General features: G+C 37.9%; 4 protein-coding genes across 4 annotated transcripts; 3 read left to right on the top strand and 1 right to left on the bottom strand.

Annotated features, from left to right (window-relative positions):
- The first annotated feature begins 1,723 nt into the window (after positions 1-1,723).
- LOC133745086 (uncharacterized) lies at positions 1,724-2,595 on the top strand. The gene is made up of 3 exons (XM_062173078.1): positions 1,724-2,138; positions 2,312-2,359; positions 2,482-2,595. The coding sequence occupies exons 1-3, from the start codon at positions 1,938-1,940 to the stop codon at positions 2,593-2,595; spliced, it is 363 nt and encodes a 120-aa protein (XP_062029062.1). The 5' UTR covers positions 1,724-1,937.
- A 12,083-nt stretch (positions 2,596-14,678) lies between these two features.
- Positions 14,679-17,529, bottom strand: LOC133745499 (serine/threonine-protein kinase AtPK2/AtPK19-like). The gene is made up of 6 exons (XM_062173582.1): positions 16,859-17,529; positions 16,695-16,777; positions 16,487-16,607; positions 16,201-16,374; positions 15,516-15,623; positions 14,679-15,418 (listed from the first exon to the last, which is right to left on the bottom strand). The coding sequence occupies exons 1-6, from the start codon at positions 17,447-17,449 to the stop codon at positions 15,134-15,136; spliced, it is 1,362 nt and encodes a 453-aa protein (XP_062029566.1). The 5' UTR covers positions 17,450-17,529; the 3' UTR covers positions 14,679-15,133.
- A 3,597-nt stretch (positions 17,530-21,126) lies between these two features.
- LOC133745084 (putative disease resistance protein RGA4) lies at positions 21,127-22,155 on the top strand. Its single transcript, XM_062173077.1, has one exon. It carries the CDS (start codon positions 21,127-21,129, stop codon positions 22,153-22,155), a length of 1,029 nt encoding a protein of 342 aa, XP_062029061.1.
- LOC133745083 (disease resistance protein RGA2-like) lies at positions 22,152-23,705 on the top strand. The gene is made up of 2 exons (XM_062173076.1): positions 22,152-23,361; positions 23,404-23,705. The coding sequence occupies exons 1-2, from the start codon at positions 22,152-22,154 to the stop codon at positions 23,703-23,705; spliced, it is 1,512 nt and encodes a 503-aa protein (XP_062029060.1).
- The last annotated feature ends 3,362 nt before the right edge of the window (positions 23,706-27,067 follow it).

Here is a 27,067-nt window from a genome sequence, read left to right as displayed (position 1 = left end):
TATTATGAATTTATGATTGAGATGATGATGGGAAAGTTGATATATATATATATATATATATATCAATATTAGGTTATCCTAAATTCCTAACATAATGAGGATTTACATATGCTTGTATATAAAAAAAAAACATTAGCCTTTTAAACCCTAAACCCTATAGATTTGCAGTACTCGATCGTCCTGATATCAAGTCTAGGGTTTAGCCTGCGGAGGCCACAAAGGAGGTTAAGAGTAGTACTTAGAAGCTCTGCTCTGCCTTGTAGAGAATGCCATCCGTTGGTAAGAACCCTCGTATCCATCTTTCTTCGCATTCCTAAATATATTAAGCATAAGGTTAACTAGAGTGATTATGATTTCCATATTCCTAAATGATTTTCTTTTGTTCTCTCTCTACCTTGTCTTATAATCTTTACTGATCATGAAGCTCTGGGTTTTGAATCGAGTCGAAATGTTTAGTTGTTTTGCCCTACATTCATCAATAGGATTACTTGTTGCCCTACTAAATTGCTAAGTAAATATGCCAACTTTTGTATGCATGCTCTAATTCAATTCGTGTTTTACTCTTTCATTTCAATTAAGAATGTATTTTCTCGATCAATGTATTGCTTTGACCTTATTTGGTTCTTCGCTCGTCCTCTCTCTATACTCCATAGGTACCTGCAATTGATAATACTAGCTAGCGAGTATACCATGGAGGTAGGGGAAGCTAGATCTGTATATATACTAGTGAGTTATACTGCTGTAAAGTATACAAGTGGGTTATATGAAGTTAAAGTTGAAGAAGAATCAGGAAAAGTTACGGGAGAAAAGCATGAATTACTTAACCCTGTAGCAAACTTGTTCGATAAAACCAAGTTTGAGGTCCCGGACTATTTTGTTTTGGAGAGCGCGAGGTTCTGCAGCTCCTCCAAGCTGCACCTTTTGATTAATGAAGGACCACCATCTGCACTAGGCTGGACTAAGCGGAGCACCATCACCGCTGCCTCCATGGCCAAGGCCGGCTCATTGAGGGGATATATTTTTGACACAAAATCAAGATCCTTGGAGGCTTTCAAGCCGCCTCAATCATTGAAGCGAGTTGCTGTTGTTATATCTGCCTATGATAAGCTTTATCACCTTGCCGATCCAGTATGCTTTCCGGAGATGCCAAAGCGATTCTTTGAGCGATATGATACTCCCTCCTTTTCCATTATATTCTGAGAAAAATGCAGACATGGAGATAGTTGGTTATGCTGTTGGTTATGGCTGTATATTGGTTTCGATCAATTCCCCACCTCAATTTATGGTCTTCCACGTAGCTAGTCGAAAATGGCATAAAGTCAATCTCCCTAAAAACAATGATTGTTGTTACTATCCCTTTCGGGGGAGGGCTGTGATTGTAGGCAATACTATATATGCCTTGTCAATACAATACGGGAAGGTTATAGCATTCTCTCTTAGGATGGGCTCAAAGTCTAATGGTAGTACTAGCTATTATCTAGATTCTAGAGAAACCATCGTTGTTGCGAGGCCTGAAGAGTGGGGTTAAGGGGTACAGTACTGTCTTTCAGCAAACGGAGTATTTGGTTCATTTGGGGAACTTGAAATTTTGTCTTGCCCAAACTATCATGGATGACTTGACCACAGGGCGTCAACCTCTATGGATCACCACATTCCACGTTATCAATGAAGGAGGAGGAAGGTATATCAAGACATTACATTCAACCGTTCGTGATGTGAACATAAAGTGTTTTGGTAGATTCACGGTTGATTTTAGCTTCACGTAAGTTTAAGCTCCTCCCAATTTAACATTCTTCTTTCCTGCTCAACAAATTTCATTTTCAATGTATTTGGGATACTAGCTGTTTATTCTGTATGCTACTTTAACTTTATATGACTTTGCTTGATGTTTCAGAGTTGGGGAGGATTTTGAACCAAAAGAAAGAGGGAGTGTTGATATGATGGAGGAGCAGCCGAAAGAAGAAACTGCGCTGATTTCTGATGGAATCATGGAGGACAGAGGTGTTTCAGTAAATGAAGAAGAAACAAATTCCCAATGTGATTCAGAAAATGAAGAAGAAACAAAATGTGAAGGTGAGTCAGAAAATGAAGAAACAAAATGCGAAGGTGATTCAGAAAATGAAGAAAGAGAAGACAAGGTAACTTATCATCCTGTATCTTAAAAAGTAGGGTTTTTGAAGCACTCTGACCTTGAATTGGATGTTTGTTTACATTGGTGAAATCACTTGTTCTGTTCCTGTACTAGTGATGCATTAATTTTGCTTGGTGCAACTACAATATATAAGCCTAATGTTGTGATTTTATCAAACAGGAGAAGTCTGTTAATGGCGTTAATGCTTGTCCATTGGCTAAGGAAAAGGTAAAGACTAAAGACATGCACCTATGAAATCTTTTTTCCTGTTTAATACCCATGAATTCAAATTTATTTTTTCTTTGGTCTTTGAGTTCTTTTTTTCTGATAATAAAATTGGGTATTCACAGGGGACAGCCAAAAAGAGAGACAAAAGATTGAGTATTTTTCACAGGAGCCTTAAAGCCAAGTCTGGTCACAAGAAGCGTAAATGGAAGAATGTTTCATCAAGGTCCGTCTCCTAAGGTCTCTGCTCTTCTGTCCTTTTATAATAAACGAAAGATAAGGTTGTTGGAATTTTAGGGATACTGGAAGCAGAGATACTTAGCTTGCCATCAAAGATTTCAGTAGATTGAAATTGAATCATGTTAACCGCCAATGGTGTTTTCACAAAATTTTGGATTCGGATGATCTCATGAAAGTTCTGAGCCCCATGACCATCAAATTATATGGATTTTTTTTTCTGCAACCTCTGGATTTTATGATATATAACCAAGTTATCCCATAAAGACAATGTTTATTCTTCTCTCCATTGTTAAGTACATTAGGGAAGAGGATCTCCTACCAAGATGTTTATCTGTGTTTCTTGATGGTGTGATGTTTGGATTTCAAAGACCAGAAAAAAAAAAAAAAAAAAAAAAAAAAGAAGGCTGTAGTTTCCAGTCAATGAATTGCCACATAAGATCATAGAATGACCCAATACAGCCTGGGTGTTATGTGCACATAAAAACTGTGAGTAGAACAGCCTGATTTTTTATTTGCCGAACCTAGACATAATGACCAAATACGCGCGTTATTCACATTGAGCCTGGCCTCCTTTCCTTTGAACTGATTTTTCCTTTTCTTTCCTTTTGAAACTTGGCCATTGTACAGAGCTAGAAACTAGAAACCAAAACAGATTTTTGTATTTATCTATCTGGTCTCAACCATTATATACTGTACTCGTTTGAACTTAAATACTAATTGAAATTAAAGAAGGCCACAAACTTTTTTTTTGTGAACTTTCGTGTATTTTATTTTATTTTTCTAAGAAATTCAACTTATATTAGAGGAGGCTTAACCAGGGAAAAGAGATTTGAAAAGACCAGCATCTTGTTACTACATTTGGAGCTTCGATTCCTTGTGGAGTTTACCAAAGAATGAGTGATGATTGTATTTGTAAAGATCACAAGAATGAATTTAATGCCTTACTTTTCAAAACATAGAAGAACAAGAATTGAATATTAATTGCATTATCCTTACTCAACGTTTTGTGCTTTACTTTTGGTATTAATCTCAATCCTTTAGAATATATCGTAAGAGTGTATGTCACATACTTGATGAAGACACATAAGCCAAAGCCAATTAAATTTCAATGAAATGCCATTTGCCATTGGTTATAGCATGCAAGCCAAAGCAATCATATCCTAGCCTTTACCTTCTCACATAAACATAACTCTCTCTTTTCTCCTCCAAAACATCATCTCGATCTCTTAATTTTTTTCCTTTCAAATGGTCATGGAATTTGCCACTAGCGTTGCAGAGAGCGTCTTGGGTAGGCTAGCCTCTTATGCTGCCCAAGAAATCTGCTTGGCATGGGGTGCCCAACTTGAGTTGCAAAAGCTCAAGGAGACCTTGTTAGACATTAAAGACGTCCTCCAGGATGCGGAGGAAAAGCAAGTGAAGAATCCTATAATCAGCCGTTGGTTACGAGACGTCAAAGATGTTTGCAACGATGCTGAGGATGTACTGGACGAATATGAGTTCCGAAAGCTCCGACTCAAAGTGCTCATCAATGACCATTGGACAGTCAAAGGAGAGGTACACCAATTCTTCACCCATTGGAATCCTGTTGTGTTTAACTTCAAAATGGGTCATAAATTAAAACACATTAGGGAACGACTAGTTCAAATTGATCATGATGGAAAGACAAAGTTTTCTCTTGTTTTAAAAGTTGTTCAACAAACTGAAGTTTTTCCAGCACCCTTGAGGCCAAATGGTAATAAAAAGGAGACAGACTCTTTACTGGAAGGTCATGTTGTTGGGAGAGACGGTGATAAGGAAAAAATTTTCCGTTTCTTTGATGACACCCTTTCCTCCAATGTCGATAATGTTTCAGTTATTTCCATCTTTGGGTTAGCAGGGTTGGGAAAAACTACACTTGCTAAATCAGTGTATAATGATACTATGGTAGAGAACAAATTTGATATGAGAATGTGGGTATGCGTGTCAGAGAACTTTAATATCCATACATTAGTTCAAGGCATTATTGCTGCAACTAAACAAAAATGTGCTGGTGAAAGTTTAGATCTTATGAAAAGGGGGTACAGAGTTAAAAAGATATTTTGAGAGATAAAAAGTTTTTGTTAGTGTTGCAACTAACACTAAATGTGCTAAGATATGTTAGTTTAGATCTTAAAAAGATATGTTAAGTTTAGATCTTAACAAAAATGTGCTGCAACTAAACAAGATATTTTGAGAGATAAAAAGTTTTTGTTAGTGTTGGACGATGTTTGGGATACAGAGTCGATAGGAGTTACAAATCAGAAGTGGAGAGAGTTGAAAACTTTGTTAGATGTTGGAGCCAGAGGAAGTAAAATCATCGTAACAACACGTAATGAATCAGTAGCTTCACTTGTGCACCCTATACATAAACATCAGTTAGAAGGTCTTTCCCAGGAGGATTCCATGACTTTGTTTAAAAAAAATGCATTTAACGAAGATGAGGAGTCACACTATCAACACTTGATGAAAATTGGAAAGGGCATTGTGGAGAAGTGTGGAGGGGTTCCCTTAGCACTAGCTACTCTAGGTGGTCTGCTCAAATTGAAAAGGGAGCAACGACATGTAAGAGATAATGAAATATGGAGTTTGCCCGGAAACCGACAACTGCATTAAAATTGAGTTACAATGCACTGCCACCTCACTTGAAGCCTTGTTTTGCCTTTTGTTCACTTTACCCCAATGATTATGAATTTATCAGTGATGAAATAGTCCCATTATGGATGGCACAAGGCTTCCTCAAGTCCTCAAGACAAAATGAAGATTTTGGCGAGATGGGCTTAGACTATATAAGACAGTTTTGTTCCAGGTCTTTGTTTCAACTTGATATTGATTTGAAGACTAATGTGAAGTTCAAAATTCATGATTTAGTGCACAACTTAGCAACATCAGTGGCAGGGGTAGAGTACTCCACAATTAATTTTCGTCCCTCTAATGCTTTTGAAAAAGTCCGGCACGTGTCAATATCAAAAAAAGACTTGTCTGGGGAAGAGGCAGGAGTCCCGACATTCATTCTCCGGTCGGAGAAACTACGGACCATTCTAAATCTAGATACTGATGTTGGGATCTCCAATCAATATTTTCTAAAGACATGCATCTTGAGATTCAAGTATCTACGTGCGCTAGATGTGTGTCGTTCTACTCTTGAGGGGCTACCAAGTTCCATTGGTAACTTGATTCATTTAAGATATCTCAAGCTGGATTCTAATAAGAAGATAAAACAGCTTCCTAGTTGATAGGAGCATAATTATGTGATATTAATAGCGTTAATCTCTATACTTTCTTTGTTAGTTTAGTGTATTTTCTAGTTATTTACGTTGTTTATTTGTTTTATAGGTATCTTGGAGTAAAGAAGGAGAAAAGAAGTAAAAGAGGGATTGAAATGCAAAATCGGGAAATCTGCCTGTGCAGATCAGTTAACTTCGACAGAGCACTGAGACCAGCTCAGAACGATCCAGAGGATGATCTTTATATTGATGGAAAGCTCCAGATGTCTAGTTTCCAGATCTTTTTACGGCTTGTCAATATCATTTTTCTAGAAGAAGTTATGGCTGATTTAGTACAAGAAGGTCAGGCTGCGCGTGAATCTGAGGTTGGACGGGAATTTATGTTTCGAAGCCCAAATCACACCGAAAAGCCCGAGGACGAGTTTGTGCTTCATATATCAGCTCAATATAGACAAATGGCATGATGTGAATGGTTGGAATGAGTCATCAAGTTCAAGAGCCAATAGGAAAACTCCACCTAAGCACGCTAACCCTAATTCTTTTAAGTTTTGGATTTCCTACACAACAAGAAAGATGGAGGCAACCTCTAACCATATAAAAGGAGATGATTCTGCAGCAGCTCTCGCTCTCTCTGCCTCCCCTTCTTTAGTTTGTTTTGTTTCTTCTATGTTTAACTAGTTTTTATTAGTTAGGGGGCTGCTTGAAGCCCCTAGACATGAACTACAAGATGATTTGACCTTTGATTTTATTTTCTTTTAATTCAAGATGAGACTTTTGTTTACTGCTTTTCCATTGATGAATTCTTGCTTGTATGCTTTGAGTGCACGCTTAGTATGCATGTTAGGGTTCTACCGCTTTGATTGTTTGATGCCTGGATCAATAGTTGGATTCCTCAAACCTTCTAGAGAAGCAATTGTTAGTTTTCACTATCAAGTAAACTAAGTCCTAGGTTTAGCAAGGCGCTAAGTTTATTGCGATGCCTAGTGATGTCTCAAACTCTTTTAGACCTTAATGATCTCTGCATGTTTAATCTAATAAGCGTACCTTTAGGTTGCATTGCTTGGGAATAGTCTAGGTGTAGAGCACTTCCTGCCTAGCGTACGAAGTAAGAAAGGGTAATAGGTTGTGTTCAAGCGTACCGAGCCAACCTGAGCATCTTCATCTAGATTAATTGAATTAGGATTGAACAAATTATCTTGTGTGTGATTGTCCGGGGTGGATGCATCTTCCCTAACTATCTTCATCATATTGTTTTCAAACCATCTTAAAACCAGTTTTTGTTATTTTCAGCTTCTGTACTCTATATTTTCGTATTTGTTTAGAATAGTAAATCAATTCCGAATAATACCAAATTTTGTGTGCAAGACGCCCTGTGTGTCTAGTGTATCTCTGTAAATTTTCGTAATTTTCTGAGTAGTTTAGATTAGGTTTTCGATTGCTGTTCGCTAGGAACAGTGGTCACTTTTGTGACATTGTTTTGAGTAGTTATAACCTTAGTCCTCTGCGGGAAAGACCCTTGTTTACCCTTGCTACAATTGACAATCTTAAGTGTGAATAAGGAAAATCAATAGCTTATAAATTTAGCTATCAATTTTTGGCGCCGTGTCGCCGGGGACTATTGTGTTCTAATTACTTGTGTTTTTGTTTTCTGTTTTTGATTGTTTTTGTATCTTACTAATTTTTTTTTTTTTTTTTTATTTTCTTTGTTTCAGATGTGGCATCGAGATTATGAAGCATGTTCCATATGCTCCCTGGTTGGGCATTCAACGGAGACATGTCCAAACATGCAATATCAAAGTTACTTTGATCAAAGTAGCATGTTTGGAGGATATCAAGCGAACCAAGGGCATTGGAATGATCAATATGCACCTCCATATAATCCGGCATGGAATTATCCTCCATACTTTGAGTGGAATGGCTACTCAAATATCCAACAAGGATCCTTTAATGATTTTGAAGCTTCTTCATTATCATACCATGATTATCAATCGCCAACACCTCAAGGTGACTCTCTTGAAGATTTAGTTACTTCTATGACTAAAAATGTTTCTTCCTTTTCGCAGAATGTTTCTTCCTTTTCCCAGATTGTGGATTCTTGTATCCAAGACATGAAAACTTGTAGGCAGAATATTAACGAATCTGTTGAGAACATTGGGCAACATGTGGAGACAATTTTGGCATGCTTGAGTCAAGAGCCAAAGGAGCAAGAACCAAGTCAAGAAGTTTCCACGAATGAGGATGATGATTGGCCGGCAGTTGATGAGATTTTAGAGACCATGGTACCGCAAGAGCACCCTCCTACACCTATGACAACTCTATGGGAGCCCCCTACAGCTACAACCTTGCTTCAACCTCATGATGCACCACTTGAATTAATATTTGATGAGGATGAAAGCTTGGATTTGGATGAGTCCCATGAAGAGAAACTCAAGGTCGTGACTTGTGAGGATTATGCAGTACGATACACAACCGAGCTTGAAGCTTGTGCATATAGTGATGATGAGGATTCTTTCAATGAGGAACTTCAAATTGAGTTTAATGACAATGCGTTCCACATGCCGGAAGCAATCACAATACATCATGAGGTTCAAGAAAATTACAAGGATGACATAGGTGATTGCTTAGAGAAGGAGACCATCAAAGCTCCTACATTTAGGCCTCTACTTCTAGCACCTGGTAGACCACCTGATTATTCCTTGCCACATTCAATCTCTACGCATGTTCCTTCTCTCCACAGCGCTCTTGCCTTTGTCGATCATGTGGAGATGGTGATCTGTGAGCATCTGAAATCTAATGAGGAGATCCTTCTATCCATGCTTGGTGGATTTAAGAAGAGAAGGAGACAATGGAAGAAGAGAAAGAAAAAGAAGAGCATCAAATCATATCTTTCCATTGCTCCTAAGATACCCAAGTTGCTGTCAAGAGACCATGAAACGTCGCTAAAGAGAGTAAAGCATTTGGTGGCACCAAGACCTAAACCTCCTGATTACTCTTGATGAAGAGTTGCTATGTCAGGCTGAAGACGTTAAACCAAGCGCTTCTTGGGAGGCAACCCAATTAATGGAGGAAGAAGATTGCGGCATTCAAAACTTCTAATCATAAGAGACGCTCTCTTTATTCCTTTTCTTCTCAATCTTTGCTTCATATTTGTTCGTTTTTATGCTTTTGATTTGTGTGCAGGTCATATAGTTGAGGAAAGTTTGAGGAAAATCACTTTTGAGCAAAACAGTTTTTCTGCCTCGCGGATCAGTTCACTTTGAACGGCTGCCGTTTTTAGCTCCGATGGAACCAGGAGACGTGCCATATATGCATAGAAAGCTCTCTGAGTCTAGTTTCTGTACGATTTTACAGAACTGGATTCGGAGTTCTGCTGCGTTCCCAGTTCCACTTTGAGTACCGAAAGGTCAGTCCAGCAAAACAGGGACCTGCGCAAATTTGCGACCTTTTGGAGTCCATATAGCACGGAGCTTCCATTGTGGAAGTCAAGGCCTTGTGCCTTGCAGATGGTGTCTAATTTCAGTCCTCTCCAAAGGTCGTGAGCAGCTGGAGGTCTACAAGGGGGAGCTTTTCTATAACCTTTCTTATCTTCCTACTTGCCCTCTTTTGGATTTTCTTTCTCTATGCTTACCTGGTGCATTGTGCGTTATATTGCCATACATTGAGGACAATGTCTAGTTTAAGTGTGGGGGAGGGAAATACAAATTTGTCAATTTGTTTTTGAGTCATTCTTTTGTTTAAATTTCTCTTAAAAAAAAAAAAAAATAAAAAAAAAAAAGAGTCTAGTTTTAGGTTTTATTTTTCTTTGAGTCTTAGGAGTCTTCCAACTCTATGATGAGCATGAACTTTCGGATTTATATTTTGGTCACAAAAGGATTGCAGGCACGTGTTGGATTCTTGATTTCAAATAATTGTTAATAGATTTTGATGATTATTGTGCTTGATTTATATACATTGATGGTTGGATTAATGTAACACTTGAGAATTGATGGATGCATGCTATGACAGGTTAAACTTGATTTAAACCCTTGTGAGCTTTTGAGCCTGTATATGTGCTATTTCTTTTCTGAGTGCTTAGTATAGAATCATCTTATTTTCTTGACGAGGATTTTGCATGATCTCATCTTTTATTCATCTTGGTTGAGATTCGGATTCGACTTGCATATTTTATAAGGACAAATGCTAGAACTTGCCCCAAAACCTCTTGAAGCGTATGGTTGAATTGCATGATGGATGGGAAGGGATAAAGGCACTAGGATTACCACCATAGCCAAATTAACCTGTGTCCCTTTTATGCACACAAGATGTGCAATCCCCTAGTTAACCCCCTTGAGCCTACATTAAGCCTTTTTGTTTCATCACCCATGAATTCCTTAACCCTAAGCTTAGTATAGATATATCCTTACCCTATCCTAAGGAAGTAGTGGAGCAAATATTTTGAGAGATGTACTTATGTTCAAGGTACTTTTGTAAGCAAGTGTGGGGGAGTTCATTGTACATCGATCCAAGGAAAAAAAAAAAAAAGTATGTGTTTATGGCTGTTGAAAAAAAAAACAGAGAAAAAAATATGTGATAGCCAAAAAAGAAAAAGAAAGAGAAAGAATGCTTGAAAAGAAAAATCAAAAGAATCGAAAAGCAAAATACTTCCTTGGATTTGATACATTCATGTTGTATCTGTTGAGGTTATAATGAAGCAAAGGCCCAAAAAGATGACATCTGGCCTTGGAAAAAAAAAAAAAAATTCTTTGCTTCATGTTCGAAGATTGATTACCTTGAAGAGTTTCAAGATTCTTTTATCTCTTGTGTTCTTCTAGTGCTCCACTAGGTTCTTTAGGATCTTTGAATTTCCTATCCTTTCTTTCGTTTAACCTTAACCCTTGGCCCCATTATAACCTTGAATAAAGACCTTTTTGATCTTTGAAGTTGTGCATTCGATTTGTGGAGACTTGTGTGGAGGGGTGAGCATATGGTGTCACTGGCCTTTCGTCCGAGTTTTGGCGTTCCAATCGTGGGATCATATGTAAAAAAAAAAAAATTTCAGAAAAAGCCTTTCTTTCTTGTTATCATATGTGAGCTATTTGTTTGTCTTATTATATCATTCCTCTCACATATAACTTGAGTGAAATATATGCTTATACATCAAGTCAGAAAATCATGAGTGAAAAGAAATTGAGAGCATATTTGTGAGAAATTGAGTTGACGCTTGTTTGACACATGAATAAGTTGGTTCTCCTTTGTTGCACTAGTTTGATTGCCCATGTATTATAACTTTAGCACTATGGTTATCAAAATAAATTAGCTTTTAAGTGAGGTTATCAATTCTGACATGTGAGTGTGTGAATTTTGTTGACCATACTTGTGGGCATTATAAGTTCTCTGAGATGTTTGGAAGACATTAGGTCCGTGTCTTTTGTCTAGTTAGTTCTCTGTTTGCTAGGGACTAGCAAAGCTTAAGTGTGGGGGTATTTGATAGGAGCATAATTATGTGATATTAATAGCGTTAATCTCTATACTTTCTTTGTTAGTTTAGTGTATTTTCTAGTTATTTACGTTGTTTATTTGTTTTATAGGTATCTTGGAGTAAAGAAGGAGAAAAGAAGTAAAAGAGGGATTGAAATGCAAAATCGGGAAATCTGCCTGTGCAGATCAGTTAACTTCGACAGAGCACTGAGACCAGCTCAGAACGATCCAGAGGATGATCTTTATATTGATGGAAAGCTCCAGATGTCTAGTTTCCAGATCTTTTTACGGCTTGTCAATATCATTTTTCTAGAAGAAGTTATGGCTGATTTAGTACAAGAAGGTCAGGCTGCGCGTGAATCTGAGGTTGGACGGGAATTTATGTTTCGAAGCCCAAATCACACCGAAAAGCCCGAGGACGAGTTTGTGCTTCATATATCAGCTCAATATAGACAAATGGCATGATGTGAATGGTTGGAATGAGTCATCAAGTTCAAGAGCCAATAGGAAAACTCCACCTAAGCACGCTAACCCTAATTCTTTTAAGTTTTGGATTTCCTACACAACAAGAAAGATGGAGGCAACCTCTAACCATATAAAAGGAGATGATTCTGCAGCAGCTCTCGCTCTCTCTGCCTCCCCTTCTTTAGTTTGTTTTGTTTCTTCTATGTTTAACTAGTTTTTATTAGTTAGGGGGCTGCTTGAAGCCCCTAGACATGAACTACAAGATGATTTGACCTTTGATTTTATTTTCTTTTAATTCAAGATGAGACTTTTGTTTACTGCTTTTCCATTGATGAATTCTTGCTTGTATGCTTTGAGTGCACGCTTAGTATGCATGTTAGGGTTCTACCGCTTTGATTGTTTGATGCCTGGATCAATAGTTGGATTCCTCAAACCTTCTAGAGAAGCAATTGTTAGTTTTCACTATCAAGTAAACTAAGTCCTAGGTTTAGCAAGGCGCTAAGTTTATTGCGATGCCTAGTGATGTCTCAAACTCTTTTAGACCTTAATGATCTCTGCATGTTTAATCTAATAAGCGTACCTTTAGGTTGCATTGCTTGGGAATAGTCTAGGTGTAGAGCACTTCCTGCCTAGCGTACGAAGTAAGAAAGGGTAATAGGTTGTGTTCAAGCGTACCGAGCCAACCTGAGCATCTTCATCTAGATTAATTGAATTAGGATTGAACAAATTATCTTGTGTGTGATTGTCCGGGGTGGATGCATCTTCCCTAACTATCTTCATCATATTGTTTTCAAACCATCTTAAAACCAGTTTTTGTTATTTTCAGCTTCTGTACTCTATATTTTCGTATTTGTTTAGAATAGTAAATCAATTCCGAATAATACCAAATTTTGTGTGCAAGACGCCCTGTGTGTCTAGTGTATCTCTGTAAATTTTCGTAATTTTCTGAGTAGTTTAGATTAGGTTTTCGATTGCTGTTCGCTAGGAACAGTGGTCACTTTTGTGACATTGTTTTGAGTAGTTATAACCTTAGTCCTCTGCGGGAAAGACCCTTGTTTACCCTTGCTACAATTGACAATCTTAAGTGTGAATAAGGAAAATCAATAGCTTATAAATTTAGCTATCACTAGTTCCATTTGCAAGCTCTTGAATTTGCAGTTCTTAAGCCTTGACCGTTGTGATGCACTTGAGGAGTTACCCAAAGGCATAGGGAACCTGATCAACCTTAGATTTTTGGATATAACTACACAGCAGATGTATTTTCCGAAAGGAGTATTTAGACGCCTCACTGTACTTCAATCCTTATTGATTGGGAGTTGTGCGAATCTGAAATCTCTGGGCGAAGAGATCGAGTACCTCACTAACCTTCGTCAACTGGAGATTTTGAACTGTGGAAATCTGGAGTCCTTGCCAGAACTTGACTGCGTTACATACTTTGGTGATCGCCAATTGTAAGAAGCTTGAGTTAATGAGGTCGGGAGAAGGCATCAATGGTCTCAGATCCTTCCTAGTCGGCCAATCAGATTTGAAGGCTTTGCCCAATTGGATTCAAGATTCTGCAGACACTTTACAGAGCATGATAATCAGAGGATTTGGTTGCAAAACCTCACATCGCTGGAGCAACTGAGGATTTGGAATTGCCCCAAATTGTCTGCTTTGCCGCAAGGGATGCATTGCCTCACTGCCTTGAGAGAATTGAGCATTGCTGGGTGTCCTGAATTGAGAAAAAGATGCCAAAGGGAAACAGGAGAGGATTGGTCCAAGATCAAGCATGTCCCAGAAATTATATTTGATGACTCTGAGGATGAAGGTGCCGATGATATCGATGATTAGGTAACAAATTGTTTGTTCCACTTACTGTGATGCTTATCATAAATTGTTTGCAGTTCTTTGTCTCATAAGCTCTTTATTATTTGTATTAGATTTAATACATTCTATCCGTCAGTTTCTTGATTTACTCTCTCTGATATGCTCAATCTTTTAGTACAATTAATTAAGTATACATGATCGAAAACAAATTATTTCTCGCCGTAACTGCATTTGATTGAGCATCTTGTATTCTCACTTTACTACTCGTCTACTCTGACCAAAAGATTGGGAATCCAAATTTCTCATTTAGAACAGAGTCCACATTTCCTAAACTTCACCCTTCTTAATGTCTTATTTCGTTTTTCTGTTAGGTGATATAATCAAGTTGTGGATTTGAAGAGTTGTAAAAAGAGCATGCCGTCACCGGAGGTGATTCAGAATGAATTACAAGTGTAGCTGCGCACTGTACTGCATTTGTTTGGGACCCGAACTCATAATGTTGGAGTTTGAAATAAGACATGTTTCATTGCGTGTAATTGTTGTTTTAAGACCGAGTGACTGTTTGTATGACTTCATCTTTTTTAAAATTTGTAATTTGTTGGTTTTCTTGTATATAGTAAGTTTCATCAACTTCAGAAGTCAGAATTAGATAATTGAATCGTTTTGGAATCGAAGGTGATCACATTTGAGGAAATAAGAAAATTCAAGTTGTACTAAATTGGCATTATATGATATTTGAATCTGATAAGCCTCTTTCACAGGAAGTAAATTGTTTCTGATCTTATGCCATAAAATTTGCAATGCGATTTTGCAAGCAGGAGATTTTGAAGATGGCTGTGTTATGAAAAGGAAACTATCATTTATGTTTTTCAATAGAATTTGCATATACGTCTTACCGGTGATAACAAGGCTAACAAGAAATTTGAGAATGGAAAACATAAACTTCTAGGAAATTGGAATATTTTGTTAGATCACAGATTCACAGATACCATCGATCCAATGAATCAGTAAGTTTTCACATGAATCCACAGATATATCTTATGAATCTAATTATAACTTCAATGAACCATACACCATTTCTAGAATAAGGACCTCATCAACAATCAAAAGAGATAAAAGGCCGGCACATTTGAGTCTTCATCTTACATAATACAAAGTTTGAGTATATCAGTTCTAATTTGTTTGCTACTAACTAGAACAGGTGTAACTTTCAAGCCTAAAACTGAAGATGAACTGAAAAGGATGTATTACATTGTAGCTTCTTAATCAGGGTAAAGCAGAACCAGAAATGACATAAGCACATAGCTTAATACATGAATTTATTCATCAATAAGAGTAGAATAAATCCATAAAATGTATATGACTTAAAACATGAATTTATTCATCAATAAGAGTAGAATAAATCAATAAAATGTATATGACTGAAGCTGTTAAACATATACTCAAGTCAAAACTTACACGCAAGTCAATTTGGAAGGGGCCATGATTTAAATCATCTTTTCTGCATTTAGCTTTTTGTTATCTTAATTTCCCAATTCGTTCCTTTCTAGCAGTAGCCTTCATTTTATACAGATGAAAGCCAAGTGTTAGGTGCCACATAAGTATATCCCTGAAAATGCTCACCCGCTGTTGGTGTAGGAGCTGGTGAGTCATCTAGAGGCATTGTTGTCCAGCACCGGTCAAAATTGGCCGTGCATTCTTTTCCAGTCACATCTGGCTTGAACTTTGGGAGCAGTTCTCTGGCCTCCAACTTCTTCCAGTTGATTGTTTTAAACCATTTATGACTTTTGACATTATCACCTCCACTGGGGCCACTGCCTAACCTTTGGGATGGTTCCTTTTGTAGCAACTGCAAAAATAAAGAGAAGTTTTCCATTGTTTCTAGCGGTTCATTCAACAAAATGAAAAAGATTAGGAAGGAGAAGATCAGGGAAGCATGTACTGACTCCTTTGAGCAAAGAGTGAGCTTCAGTGGTAAGGTAAGGTGGAAGTTTAACTTTCTCTCTGATGATTCTCTCCTGAAGTTTCTTTCTATTTGCATGCGTAAATGGTGGCTGCAGAAAGGGGGGAAAAAAAATTTGTTTAAACAATATACATAAGACAGAGATAATCAGCAAAAAATAGGAACACAGAGTTCAGAGAGAGAAAAAATAGTAAAACATGTCAAACTTTTGTCAAGATAAGTACCCATGAAACCATAAATCCATATAACCGAATGATTTCGTTTACTGTGTCGTCTATTATTATATTTTCCAGGAGAACACACAAATTTTCGTTGTGGCAGGTAAAAAGCTAGGAACTTTAGAATGCAGGCTAAGACTGTTGGCAACATGCAGACCATAAATTTAACTAGGACTCGTATATTAGCAGGGTACTAACTATGTCAGTTGTTAAACACGTTTTACCAAGTCACATCTTAGAAGAACAAGAACAAAAGGAGAGGCCCTTTGGATAGGTAGAGTTCCCAAGCTTCTTCAGTATTTATCAATAAACACACTATTGAAAGAATAATTAGTCATATGAATTGCTTTAATCAAAATATTTAAATATCAACATTGCTTACTAATGAATTCCACGAGGACCATTCCAAATTTGAAATTACAATTTTCTTTGGTTAAGCCTACGGTTTACCTGACCACTTAGCATCTCATACAAAAGTATACCAATGCTCCACCAATCAGCATCTTTGTTGTGGCCTTTAGACAGCAGAATTTCAGGAGCCATGTATTCGGTGGTTCCACACATTGAATTCGATCTGCTATCTTCATCAATTTCCTTTGCTAGTCCAAAATCCGTCAGCATCACCTGTATCAAAAGTATCAGTTTCAGGTCACATAAACATCCAGCAAGAAAAACTATACAACAACTTCTATGCATGTTCCTACAACAGAAGCAAGTGAATAATCATAGCCATTACATGCCCATCAGCATCCATGAGCACATTTTCCGGCTTAAGGTCCCGATGCACAATCCCGCATTTGTGAAGATGTGAAACAGCAGACACTATCTCAGCAGTATAAAACCTCGCCTGATCCTCACTACTCAACAAAACACCCGAAAACCCGCAATCAAAAAAACACTGTAAACATACACACAGCCACTACAAAATCTCTTCATATATTCACCTGAATATCCCCTGCCGGTACAAATGATAGAACAAATGCCCTCCATTCATGAAATCCATGATCAAGTACAGCTTACACTTAGTCTGCAAACCCAGCACAAGAATTACCACCATTCATTCATAGAATGACACAATAAAATCCACAATCACACCAAAATTGGGTACCTGAAAAGAGTAGCGGAGCTGAACAATAAAAGGGTGCACAACTTTGGTGAGGATATCCCTCTCAGCCTTCATGTAATCCACATGGTTCTTCTTGATAACAGTCTCCTTCCTCATGACCTTCATGGCATAAAGCCCATCACCATCTTCATCGCCATCACTGCTCTTCTTCCTCACCTGAAACACCTTCCCGAACGCGCCCTTGCCGACGACTCTAAGAATCTCGAAATCCCAAGGCCCGAACTTCCGAACCGCCGATTCCTCATCTTTCACGGTTTCGGAAACGGCGTCGTTTTCGTCTTCCTCGGAGTCGGAGTCGGCGGCGGTGAAGGGGAGGAGGGAGGAGGAAGAGGTGGGAGTGAAGCGCGGGGAGGGGCCGACGAAGGAGTGGGAGCGGTTGTGGATGACGAGTAACGAAGGCGAGTATGACGTGGACGCGCCGCCGTCGTTGGAGGCGGTCGGGGGGCCGAAGACGTCGTTAAAGTCGAAGTCTTGAGGCGGAGAAGAGGAGGAGGGTGGGATTGTGAGCTTGGTGAGCTTTGTGGCAAGGAGGGAATGGAGGGTTTTGTTATTGTTCTGAGAGGAGGACACCATGATTGATTGGTTTTTGGGTTTTGCTCTGAGCTTTCTCTCTCTACATTTTGCTGGGTTTTTTTAGAGAGAGAGAGAGTGGCAACTGTAAAGTTGGTTATATATGGAGGCTGGCGGGTGAGGTTGACTGGTAGTCCCAACGCGCGCTATGATATTCGTCAATGCCACTTCCCTACCTGGTTTACTGGTGGTCAAAACCTTTCTGTTTTTGGTAAGTGAACGTTCAGAGAATTTCCACAACTGTTAGACAACAAGAACAAGTTTCATCCCTGATCTTCGAGAAACTAAAGAAAATAAAATTAACACTTTGCCGACGCATTTTTGTTGAGAGATTAAATATGTCGATTATATTTTAAAATCCTCTAAAAATAAAATTAAAAACGTCACACTATTGGTGGTAAATTGTTCGTGCGTAAAGGCCTTCAAGAGAAAAATTTGCCAATAGAGTTTCATCAGAACATAATCAGTTTGTTTGATTACTTTTGCTAACCACATCTTTATATTTTCTTTTAGTTGACAATCATCAGTTTTATGGATCAAAAAATTGAGCAATTCGTTTCTTTGATAAAGGAATCATATTTCATTTCATCAAATAAACATATAGAAGAAATGGGAGACAAGTGTTTATAAAACCAATGATTTCAAAACTGAGACTAAATTGGCTGTTAGGCTGTTTCAGTAAACTAATAAAGTATAAACTCAAAAGAGGATTTTTTTTTTGGACATAAAATTGAACAAAAATATTTTCAGTTTTTCTCTCAGATGAAATGATAAGCCATACATGCACCAGCACAAACAGCTAGAAACAAGTACTTAATCATTGCAAAACTTTTGAAAATATAAGCCATGGATGAATCAGCACGAACACGAAAGCAAAGTGACCAAGAGTCGAACGGAGAATAAAGATATTTTATAGAAGTCCAAGTATGTAGTGCAAAATCATGCCTAATGGAAAATAGTAAACCATGGAAACAGAGTTTCATTACTAATTAATTATGAATATTTTTTACCTGCAGAAATGGTTGTTGTAGGAGAAACTCAGAGAATATACAAGCTGCAGCACAAACATCCACACCAGGTCCATATTGTTTGGTGCCAAATAACAGCTCAGGTGCTCTATACCATCGAGCAAAGACCTATTCATATGGCTCAAGAGCTTTAACGTGCTTGCACTTAAAGAAACAAAATTTAATAGCACAATACTTAATAAGCTTGCTTCAGTAAAGGGAATAAAATGACACCTAATGAGACCTAACTCGAAATGGATCAGCATCATTACAAGGTATGCTTCGAATGAACCTGCGATCTGGACTCCCAAATACTGGTGCCAAACCAAAATCTGCAAGTATAAGTTTAACCCCAAATGGATCTCCATCTTTCTTGGTTTAACTCCTATGTCAGGACTGACCTACTCCAAGCCCAATTGAACAATCACAAGCTTTCTACTACCAGCCCACATATGCAATGTGCACAATTCCATTTTGGAAGTTATGAATGAAATGAACTCGGTATAATTGCTTAACAATTATACAATGTCATCTAATGTTTCACTTCCCCAAAACTTCAGAAACTCAAACTCCACTTACATGCATTAGATCACTCTAGGGACAAATGCTTTAAGCTAGCTAATCTGTGTTCGTTTGTTTAGGCTACTCAAGCAACAATCATAGGGACGCCCTATTTTCCCCAAAAAAAAAAAAGTAATAAATAAAAAAATAAAAATAAAATAGGGACACCCCAAGCCCAAGGCCCAATATTCAGAACTGAGCCTTTTCTTTTCGTTTGAAACCAGGCCATTGTACAGAACTAGAAACCAGAAACCAAACAGGATTTTTGCATTCATGGAATGAACATAGAAAACGGGGTAATCCGGTCCATATAACACACTATGAAAGGGACCATCCAATAAACAGGTGTACTAGACTAGGCCGAAACCAGTCCAAAGCCCACATGAATATCAGGCCCATAATAATCCCAGATGCATCAGTCTTCAAGTCTAAGATTCTATTCACACCGGTTCATATTGGTCACCTGCAACAAAATTTCCAAGAAGTTTCAGCAATGGTTGCATGGCTCCACAAAATTTAACTCGTATGAAGTTGTTAATCGTCAATTGGATAAGTGCAACAGGAATCGCTCAATCATTATCTTCTTTTCACTATTTTTCTCATTTATTGTGGCTCTCGTTCTATATATATATATATATACACGTCTCTCTTCCATTAATTGTTTTATGCAATTATTGTCTCTCTCCCTCTATCCGTCTCATTTTCAATGTTTTTGGACCATGTCAAATGCTTAGAAAGAACACTGCAAAGCTTCCTAGTTTCCGATCAAGCCTTTCATTTGTAAGCTGTGAAATGGAAAAATAAAAAATGATTGAATGTTAACTAGCTAGCTCATTGAGTCATTGTGATGATGTTATTTCACCAAGTGGGAAAAAATGGATATTTGAAAGGGTTTTTCTAGCACCTAAATTGGAATCTCCTCGCATCCAAGGATCATGATAAAGCTCCAACTAGCTAGTTCACGTACACATGGATTTAATTATTAAAAAATAATAATAATACATTAATCAATATCTATCTTGGAGAATAATTAGAGCCCTTAGAAATAATGAAAATTAATTTAAAGAGAACTTAACTTAACTGGCACCGGTTCATTTGAATATGTAGCGTGTGTGTGTGTATACACACAAGAAGACTCACCAAATGGTCGTGGAAACATAGCCGCCTTAATCCGTGGAAAATTCATAGACACATGCATACACATTACAAGTCGACAAAAGGAGATTAGAGAAAGACATCACAAGGAGATGCTTCTGTACAATAAATCAACTTAGATGTCCAACTCAAAATACATATGTAATGATATATATCATTTTCCAGCGGACTGAAGCCAACCAAAAATAATAGGAGTTTAGTCGCTCGTGGAGCCTTGTTTATAGTCAAAAATAAGGTGTTCACATCCCCAGTCTTTGACTTTCTTCCTATTATTAGGCTTAAGCATATGCAAACCAAATTTCTATGTAAAATGCACATTCACAGTACATTGGTTTTTTTTTTTTTTTGATTAACATTCACAGTACATTGGTTTATAGCACCAAAGAACACATCCTTTGCCGAGGTGGTTGGCTCTACAAAATTGGACTCATATGAAGTTGTTAATGGTTGTTGTCACCTAATTATTGATCATCACCTTTGTTCAAGAATTTAATAGTTAATTTAATGTCAGATGAATGACTTTAGATAGGGGCAAGTTGAGGATAATGATAATATATTATATGCCTGAATATGACCCCGACCATGATTAAAACAGATCACCAGTTGTCAAGCACTCAAGATGTTAACTTTAACACTTTCATTTGACGAGTATAACAGCAATCGCGCAACTATTATATATCTTCTTTTCACCGTTTTTCTCAATTATTGTCAATCACGCGATTTAGTGCGCGTCTTTTATCTTATTTTCTCTCCCTCTATCCGTCTCTTTTTTAATAATTGAAAGAGTTTCTTCCTATATATTATGCTTGAGCACTGCTAGCGAAGTTTCTATACAATGCCATATTCACAATAGAGTGGTTTCTAGCACCAAAGAACGCATGCCTTTACTCTGACCCATAAACACAATTCTATTTCCTTGATCCTTCGAAATAACTCTCTTTCTTCCTTCCAATCACCATGGAGTTTGCCTCTGGCATTGCTGAGACAGTCTTGGTTAGGCTAGCCTCCTATGCTGCCCAAGAAGTTTGCTTGGCTTGGGGTGCCCAACTTGAGCTCAAGAAGCTCAATAAGACCTTGTTAGCCATCAAACTTGTACTCCAGGATGCAGAGAGGAAGCAAATGCAGAACCCCCTCATCACTCATTGGCTAGGAAACCTCAAAGATGTTTGCAACGATGCTGAGGATGTACTCGACGAATTTGAGTTCCGAAAGCTCCGACTCGAAGTGCTCACCAACGACCACCGGAGTGTCAAAGCAAAGGTACACCAATTCTTCTCCCGTTGGAATCCAGTCGTGTTTAACTTCAAAATGGGTCATAAAATCAAAGAGATTAGAGAAAGACTAGATGAGATTGATGCTGAAAAGACAAAGTTTTCTCTCATTCAAGTTGCTGAAGTAGTTGATGATTGTGGTGCGCCTCAAAGGGCGCATGATAATAAAAGGGAGACAGACTCTTTACTGGTAGGTCATGTTGTTGGAAGAGATGGTGATAAGGAAAAAATTATCCTTCTCTTTGATGACACCAGTTCCTCCAGTGTCGATAATATTTCAGTCATTTCCATCTTCGGGTTAGGAGGGTTGGGAAAAACTACACTTGCTAAATCGGTGTATAATGATGCTAGGGTAGAGAACACATTTGATATGAGAATGTGGGTATGTGTCTCAGAGAACTTTGATATCCATACATTAGTTCGTGGCATTATTGCTGCAACTAAACAAGAATGTGCCGGTGAAAGTTTGGATCTTATGAAAAGGGGGTTGCAAGATATTTTGAGAGATAAAAAGTTTTTGTTAGTGTTGGACGATGTATGGGATAAAGGGCCAACAGGAGTTACACATCAAAAATGGAGTGAGTTAAAAATTGTGTTAGATGTTGGAGCCAAAGGGAGTAAAATCATCGTAACAACACGCAATGAATCAGTAGCTTCATTTGTGCACCCTATACACATGCATCATTTAAAAGTCTTTCTCATGAGGATTCCATGACTTTGTTTAAAAAAAGTGCATTTAATGAAGGAGAGGAGCCACGCTATCAACAATTGATAAAAATTGGAGAGGACATTGTGAAGAAGTGTGGAGGGGTTCCCTTAGCACTAGCTACGCTAGGGAGTCTGCTTCTCTCGAAAAGAGAGCGACATCACTGGTTACAAGTAAGAGATGATGAAATATGGAGAATGTCAGAAAACAACAACATTATGGCTGCACTAAAGTTGAGCTACAATGCACTGCCACCTCACTTGAAGCCTTGTTTTGCCTTTTGTTCACTTTACCCCAAGGATTATGAATTTGATAGTGAAGAAATAGTCCAATTATGGATGGCACAAGGCTTATTCAAGTCCTCAAGAGAAAATGAAGATTTTGACGAGATGGGCCTAGACTATATAAGGCAGCTTTGTTCTAAGTCTTTGTTTCAACTTGATAATTTTGATGCGAAGACTACTGTGAAGTTCAAAATCCATGATTTAGTGCACGACTTGGCAATATCAGTGGCACAGGTAGAGTTCTCCACAATTAATTTTCGTCCCTCCAGTGCTTTTGAAAAAGTACGACACGTGTCAATATCGAAAAAAGACTTGTCCGGAGAAGAGGCACAAGTCCCAGCATTTATTCTCCAATCACAGAAACTTCGGACCATTCTAAATCTAGATAATGAAGCTGGGATCTCCAATCAATATTTTCTAAAGACATGCATCTTGAGATTCAAGTATCTGCGTGCGCTAGATGTGCGTGGTTCTACTCTTGAGGAGCTACCAAGTTCCATTGGTAACTTGATTCATTTAAGATATCTCAACCTGGATGGAAATACAAAGATAAAACAGCTTCCCAGTTCCATTTGCAAGCTCTTGAATTTGCAGTCCTTAAGCCTTGTCGGTTGTGAGGCACTTGAGAAGTTACCCAAAGGCATAGGGAACTTGATCAATCTCAGATATTTGTTTATAACTACACAGCAGATGTATTTTCCGAAAGGAGTATTTAGACGCCTCACCTTACTTCAATCTTTATTCATTGGGAATTGTGCGAATCTGAAATCTCTGGGCGAAGAGATCGAATACCTCACTAACCTTCGTCAACTGTGGATTGGTTACTGTGGAAATCTGGAGTCCTTGCCACTTAACATGAAGAACTTGACTGCATTACATACTCTGGTGATCTTGGATTGTAAGAAGCTTGAGTTAATGAGGTCGGGAGAAGGTATCAAAGGTCTTCGATCATTATTTATCTAAGGTAGTTCAGATTTTGAGGCTTTGCCCAATTGGCTTCAAGAGTCTGCAAACACTTTACAGAGCATGGCAATCGGAGACTGTGATAATCTCACGGCACTTCCAAAGTGGTTGCAAAATCTCACCTTGTTGGAGCAACTGGTGATTGAGGACTGCCCCAAATTGTCTGCTTTGCCGCAAGGGATGCATAGCCTCACTGCCTTGAGGAAACTGATGATTAGCGGGTGTCCTGAATTGATAAAGAGATGCAAAAGTGAAACAGGAGAGGATTGGTCCAAGATCAAACATGTCCCAGATATTGAACTCGATGACTGATGATGAAGGTGTCGATAATATCGATGATTAGGTAACAAATTACCTGTTCCACATTGATGCTTAATTTTCATAAATTGTTTGCACTTCTTATCCCGTAAGCTCTTTATTATTTGTCTTAGATTTAATACATTCTATCCGTCAATTTCTTGAATCTCTCATATATGCTCAATTTTTTTAGTACAATGAAGTATACATGGTCGGAAAAACAAATTATTTCTCACTGTAACTGCATTTGACTGAGCATCTTGTATTCTTACTTTACTGCTGGTCTACTCTGACCACCAATCTTCAAATTTCAACTAATTACTCTCATCTGACTTAGAACAGAGTCCACATTTCCTAAACTTCACCATTCTTAATATCTTATTTCGTTTCTGTTAGGTGAGATAATCAAGGTGTGGATTTGAAGAGTTGTAAAAAGAGCATGGGGCCACCAGAGGTGATTCAGAATGAATTAGCAGTGTTGGTGTGCACCGTACGTACTGCATTTGTTTGAGACCTGAACCCATAATGTTGGAGTTTGAAAAAAGACATGTTTCATTTATAACTTAAACGTGACGTGTGTGACGGAGCTTCTTCTGCCCACCCAGGTGAGCACTCACCTTAGTCTTTTAACAGCACGTGAATACACGCGCTGTTAGTCTTTGAACGAAGACCAAACACTCTGTAAATGCAGCAACTCATTTTTGCCAGCGAGCACGATGCAGTAATCAAGATCGGCAAGTAATTCGAGCCCACATCGGATATGGAGAATCCTCCAAATCTGTTTATGAGTCCTAAGATCGTCGCCCTTCCACCTCCGTCGATCGTTCTCCCAGATTTGGGTTTTTGATGGTCTTCAATACTTTTTTTTTTTTTTATTTTTTTTTTTTTATTTTTATTTTTTTTTTTTTTAAGGAGAAAGGGATTAGGCGATATTAGTTCCTCGGAGACAGACAATGCGGGGCACTTGTCCCACCCTCAAACCCGAAGGTGAAGGGTCTGCCCCACTCTGGGAACCCACCGCCCGTCCCCCAACTCAATTTATTAATAATAAAGAAGAAAAATACATCGTCCAAGAGAGAAACAAAAAAACAACGAAAGAGAAGAACTTCCCCCTCATGAACAAATCTAAAAGAAGAAAAAAATCAGCCACATAAGTGAAAAATTGGCTCTCGAAATATGCCAGGAATTCCCCTGCACCAGCATGTAGAAGCTTATGAAGCTAACTTTGCGCACAACTTTCTGGGAAGAAAAGCCTCTGAGAGGGTGAGGGCAAAAACGACAGGCCAACATAATCATCTCAGCAACCTGTGAAGCGATAATTTGGGAGTCCCAAAAAATCAGCCTGCAAGTACCTGTGAAGCTCTGCAGGAGGGCTAGGATACTAAGTAAATGAGTGTTTTGAAACACCTAAGTTTGCCATCTTATCTGCTGCTGCATTCCCTTCCCTAAAGATATGAGTGCTACGAAATTGCATTTGCTGAATGTTCTTCAGGCAGTTTTGCCATCTAACTCTCAAGTCCCATGGAGGAGAGAAAGAATTAGAGGAGAGAGATGCTAATACACTAATAGAAGAATTTCACACTGCAAACTTGATTTGATACCTACTGCTAAGTGCTAACTTTTGAGATGTAAGAATCCTCAAGTCACAACATTACCAATGTCATCAATGAATTCAAAGTGTACAAGATTAATTTCCACCATACCAACACAAACCAATAATCAGTATCATTTATCAAAGTTGCAACAGAACCATTATTGCTTTTATAGATGAGAGCATTATTTCAAATTCAATCCATACTGACAAGTGGGTATTACAATCATCCCCACAAACATAAACAACCCAGAAACATACGCAAATATTTCCGTCATATTTAAATACAACTGTTTGGGAAACTTGTTTCCCCTGAGATAGGATACCCAGATTGACATTCTTTGACCTCCTCTAAAACAACTCCATAATCTGGTATTGGTACCAAGTAACCAACATGGATCTGGGTTTTCAATGGTGTTTAATTCCCCTCCGTTACTACCATGACTGAATCTCTACCATCCCAACTGTGGCTTTGATTTCTGACGATGACGGCCATATTAGACTAACGACTTGATCGACGGCTCACATGAGTTAGTCGCGTGAGAGTGGCTGGATGTCTGACACGTCAATCAGGTGACCCCCCACTTGGGTGGGTAGAAGAATTTTCGTTCGCGTGTGTGATTGTTGTTTTAAGACCGTGTGGCTTCACCTTTTTTTTTTTTTTTTTTTTTTTTTATCAATTTGTAATTTGTTGGTTTTCTTGTATTTAGTAAGTTTCATCAACTTGAGAACTATATAATTGAATCGTTGTGGAATCGACGTTGATCACATTTGATGAATAAGAAGATTAAGTTTTACTAAATTGACATTATATGATATTTGAATCTGATAAGCCTTCTTTTACAGGAAGTAAATTGTTTATGATCTTATGCCATAAAATTTGCAATGCGATTTTGCAAGAAAGAGATTTTGAAGATGGCTGTGTTATGAAAAGAAAACTATCATTTGTGTTTTTCAATAGAAGTGCATGAAGGTCTTACCGTTACCGGTAATAACAAGGCCAACAAAAATTTTGAGAACGGAAAACATATACTTCTGGGAAATTGAATTTTGGCAATGTTCTTAAATCAGAGATACCGGTCAATCCAATGAATTAGTAAGTTTCACATGAATCCACATATATATCTTATGGATCTAATTATAACTTCAATGAAACAAACACACCATTTCTGGAATAAGGACCTCATCAACAATCAAAAGAGATAACAAGCCGGTACATTTGAGTCTTCAAATTAAATAATACATAGTTTGTATATATCAGTTCTAATTTTGTTTGCTACTAACTAGAACAGGTAACTTTCAAGCCTAAAATTGAAGATGAGCTAAAAAGGAAGTACTACATTGTACGTTTATCCATTGAAAAAAGTATATCTTCCCAGTTCTAAGTACATCTCAATTTGTTTAATTAGTTTAACGATATCTTTAAATTTTGTTTTAGTTGACATAAAAAAACAGAGCAATTCGTTTATTAGAGACGATAACCTTTTTCCATCGCCTTCCAAAAAATCTCGAAATGATTTCAATCATGCCATTTAGTGCTTTATAGTAAGCAATTTTTCATTGGTTTTCCATGCTTCACGAGTGCTTTATAGTAAGCAATTTTTCATTGGTAACCAAAACCTGAATTTCAAACGGTTTTCACTTCAAATGTGGCTCCTAATATTACATTTCGAGATTCATGAGTCTTAATTACCACACCTACTTTTCTCATTAAAATTAAAATTTGGTGATCAGACTATTGACGCCCAAAAGTTTAACGGATCGGCTAATGAGTTTGGCTAATGAG

The sequence above is a fragment of the Rosa rugosa genome, chromosome 4 (genome assembly GCF_958449725.1).
Source record: "Rosa rugosa chromosome 4, drRosRugo1.1, whole genome shotgun sequence".
In the NCBI taxonomy this organism is placed as follows: Eukaryota; Viridiplantae; Streptophyta; class Magnoliopsida; order Rosales; family Rosaceae; genus Rosa; species Rosa rugosa.
Note: the sequence above shows the minus strand (reverse complement) of the source record. Positions and strands in the feature narration are given on the sequence as shown.

Bases quoted from the DNA above. Each gene is read 5' to 3' on its own strand.
- LOC133745084 (XM_062173077.1), top strand. From the start codon at position 21,127: ATGGAGTTTGCCTCTGGCATTGCTGAGACAGTCTTGGTTAGGCTAGCC.
- LOC133745083 (XM_062173076.1), top strand. From the start codon at position 22,152: ATGACTTTGTTTAAAAAAAGTGCATTTAATGAAGGAGAGGAGCCACGC. The intron at 23,362-23,403 runs GTATCAAAGGTC...AAGGTAGTTCAG, and splicing joins GTTAATGAGGTCGGGAGAAG to ATTTTGAGGCTTTGCCCAAT.
- LOC133745499 (XM_062173582.1), bottom strand. From the start codon at position 17,449: ATGGTGTCCTCCTCTCAGAACAATAACAAAACCCTCCATTCCCTCCTT. The intron at 16,608-16,694 runs GTGAATATATGA...TTTGTTGAGTAG, and splicing joins TACCGGCAGGGGATATTCAG to TGAGGATCAGGCGAGGTTTT. The intron at 15,419-15,515 runs GTCAGTACATGC...TTATTTTTGCAG, and splicing joins CTCACTCTTTGCTCAAAGGA to TTGCTACAAAAGGAACCATC.
- LOC133745086 (XM_062173078.1), top strand. From the start codon at position 1,938: ATGATGGAGGAGCAGCCGAAAGAAGAAACTGCGCTGATTTCTGATGGA. The intron at 2,139-2,311 runs GTAACTTATCAT...TTTATCAAACAG, and splicing joins ATGAAGAAAGAGAAGACAAG to GAGAAGTCTGTTAATGGCGT. The intron at 2,360-2,481 runs GTAAAGACTAAA...GGGTATTCACAG, and splicing joins GTCCATTGGCTAAGGAAAAG to GGGACAGCCAAAAAGAGAGA.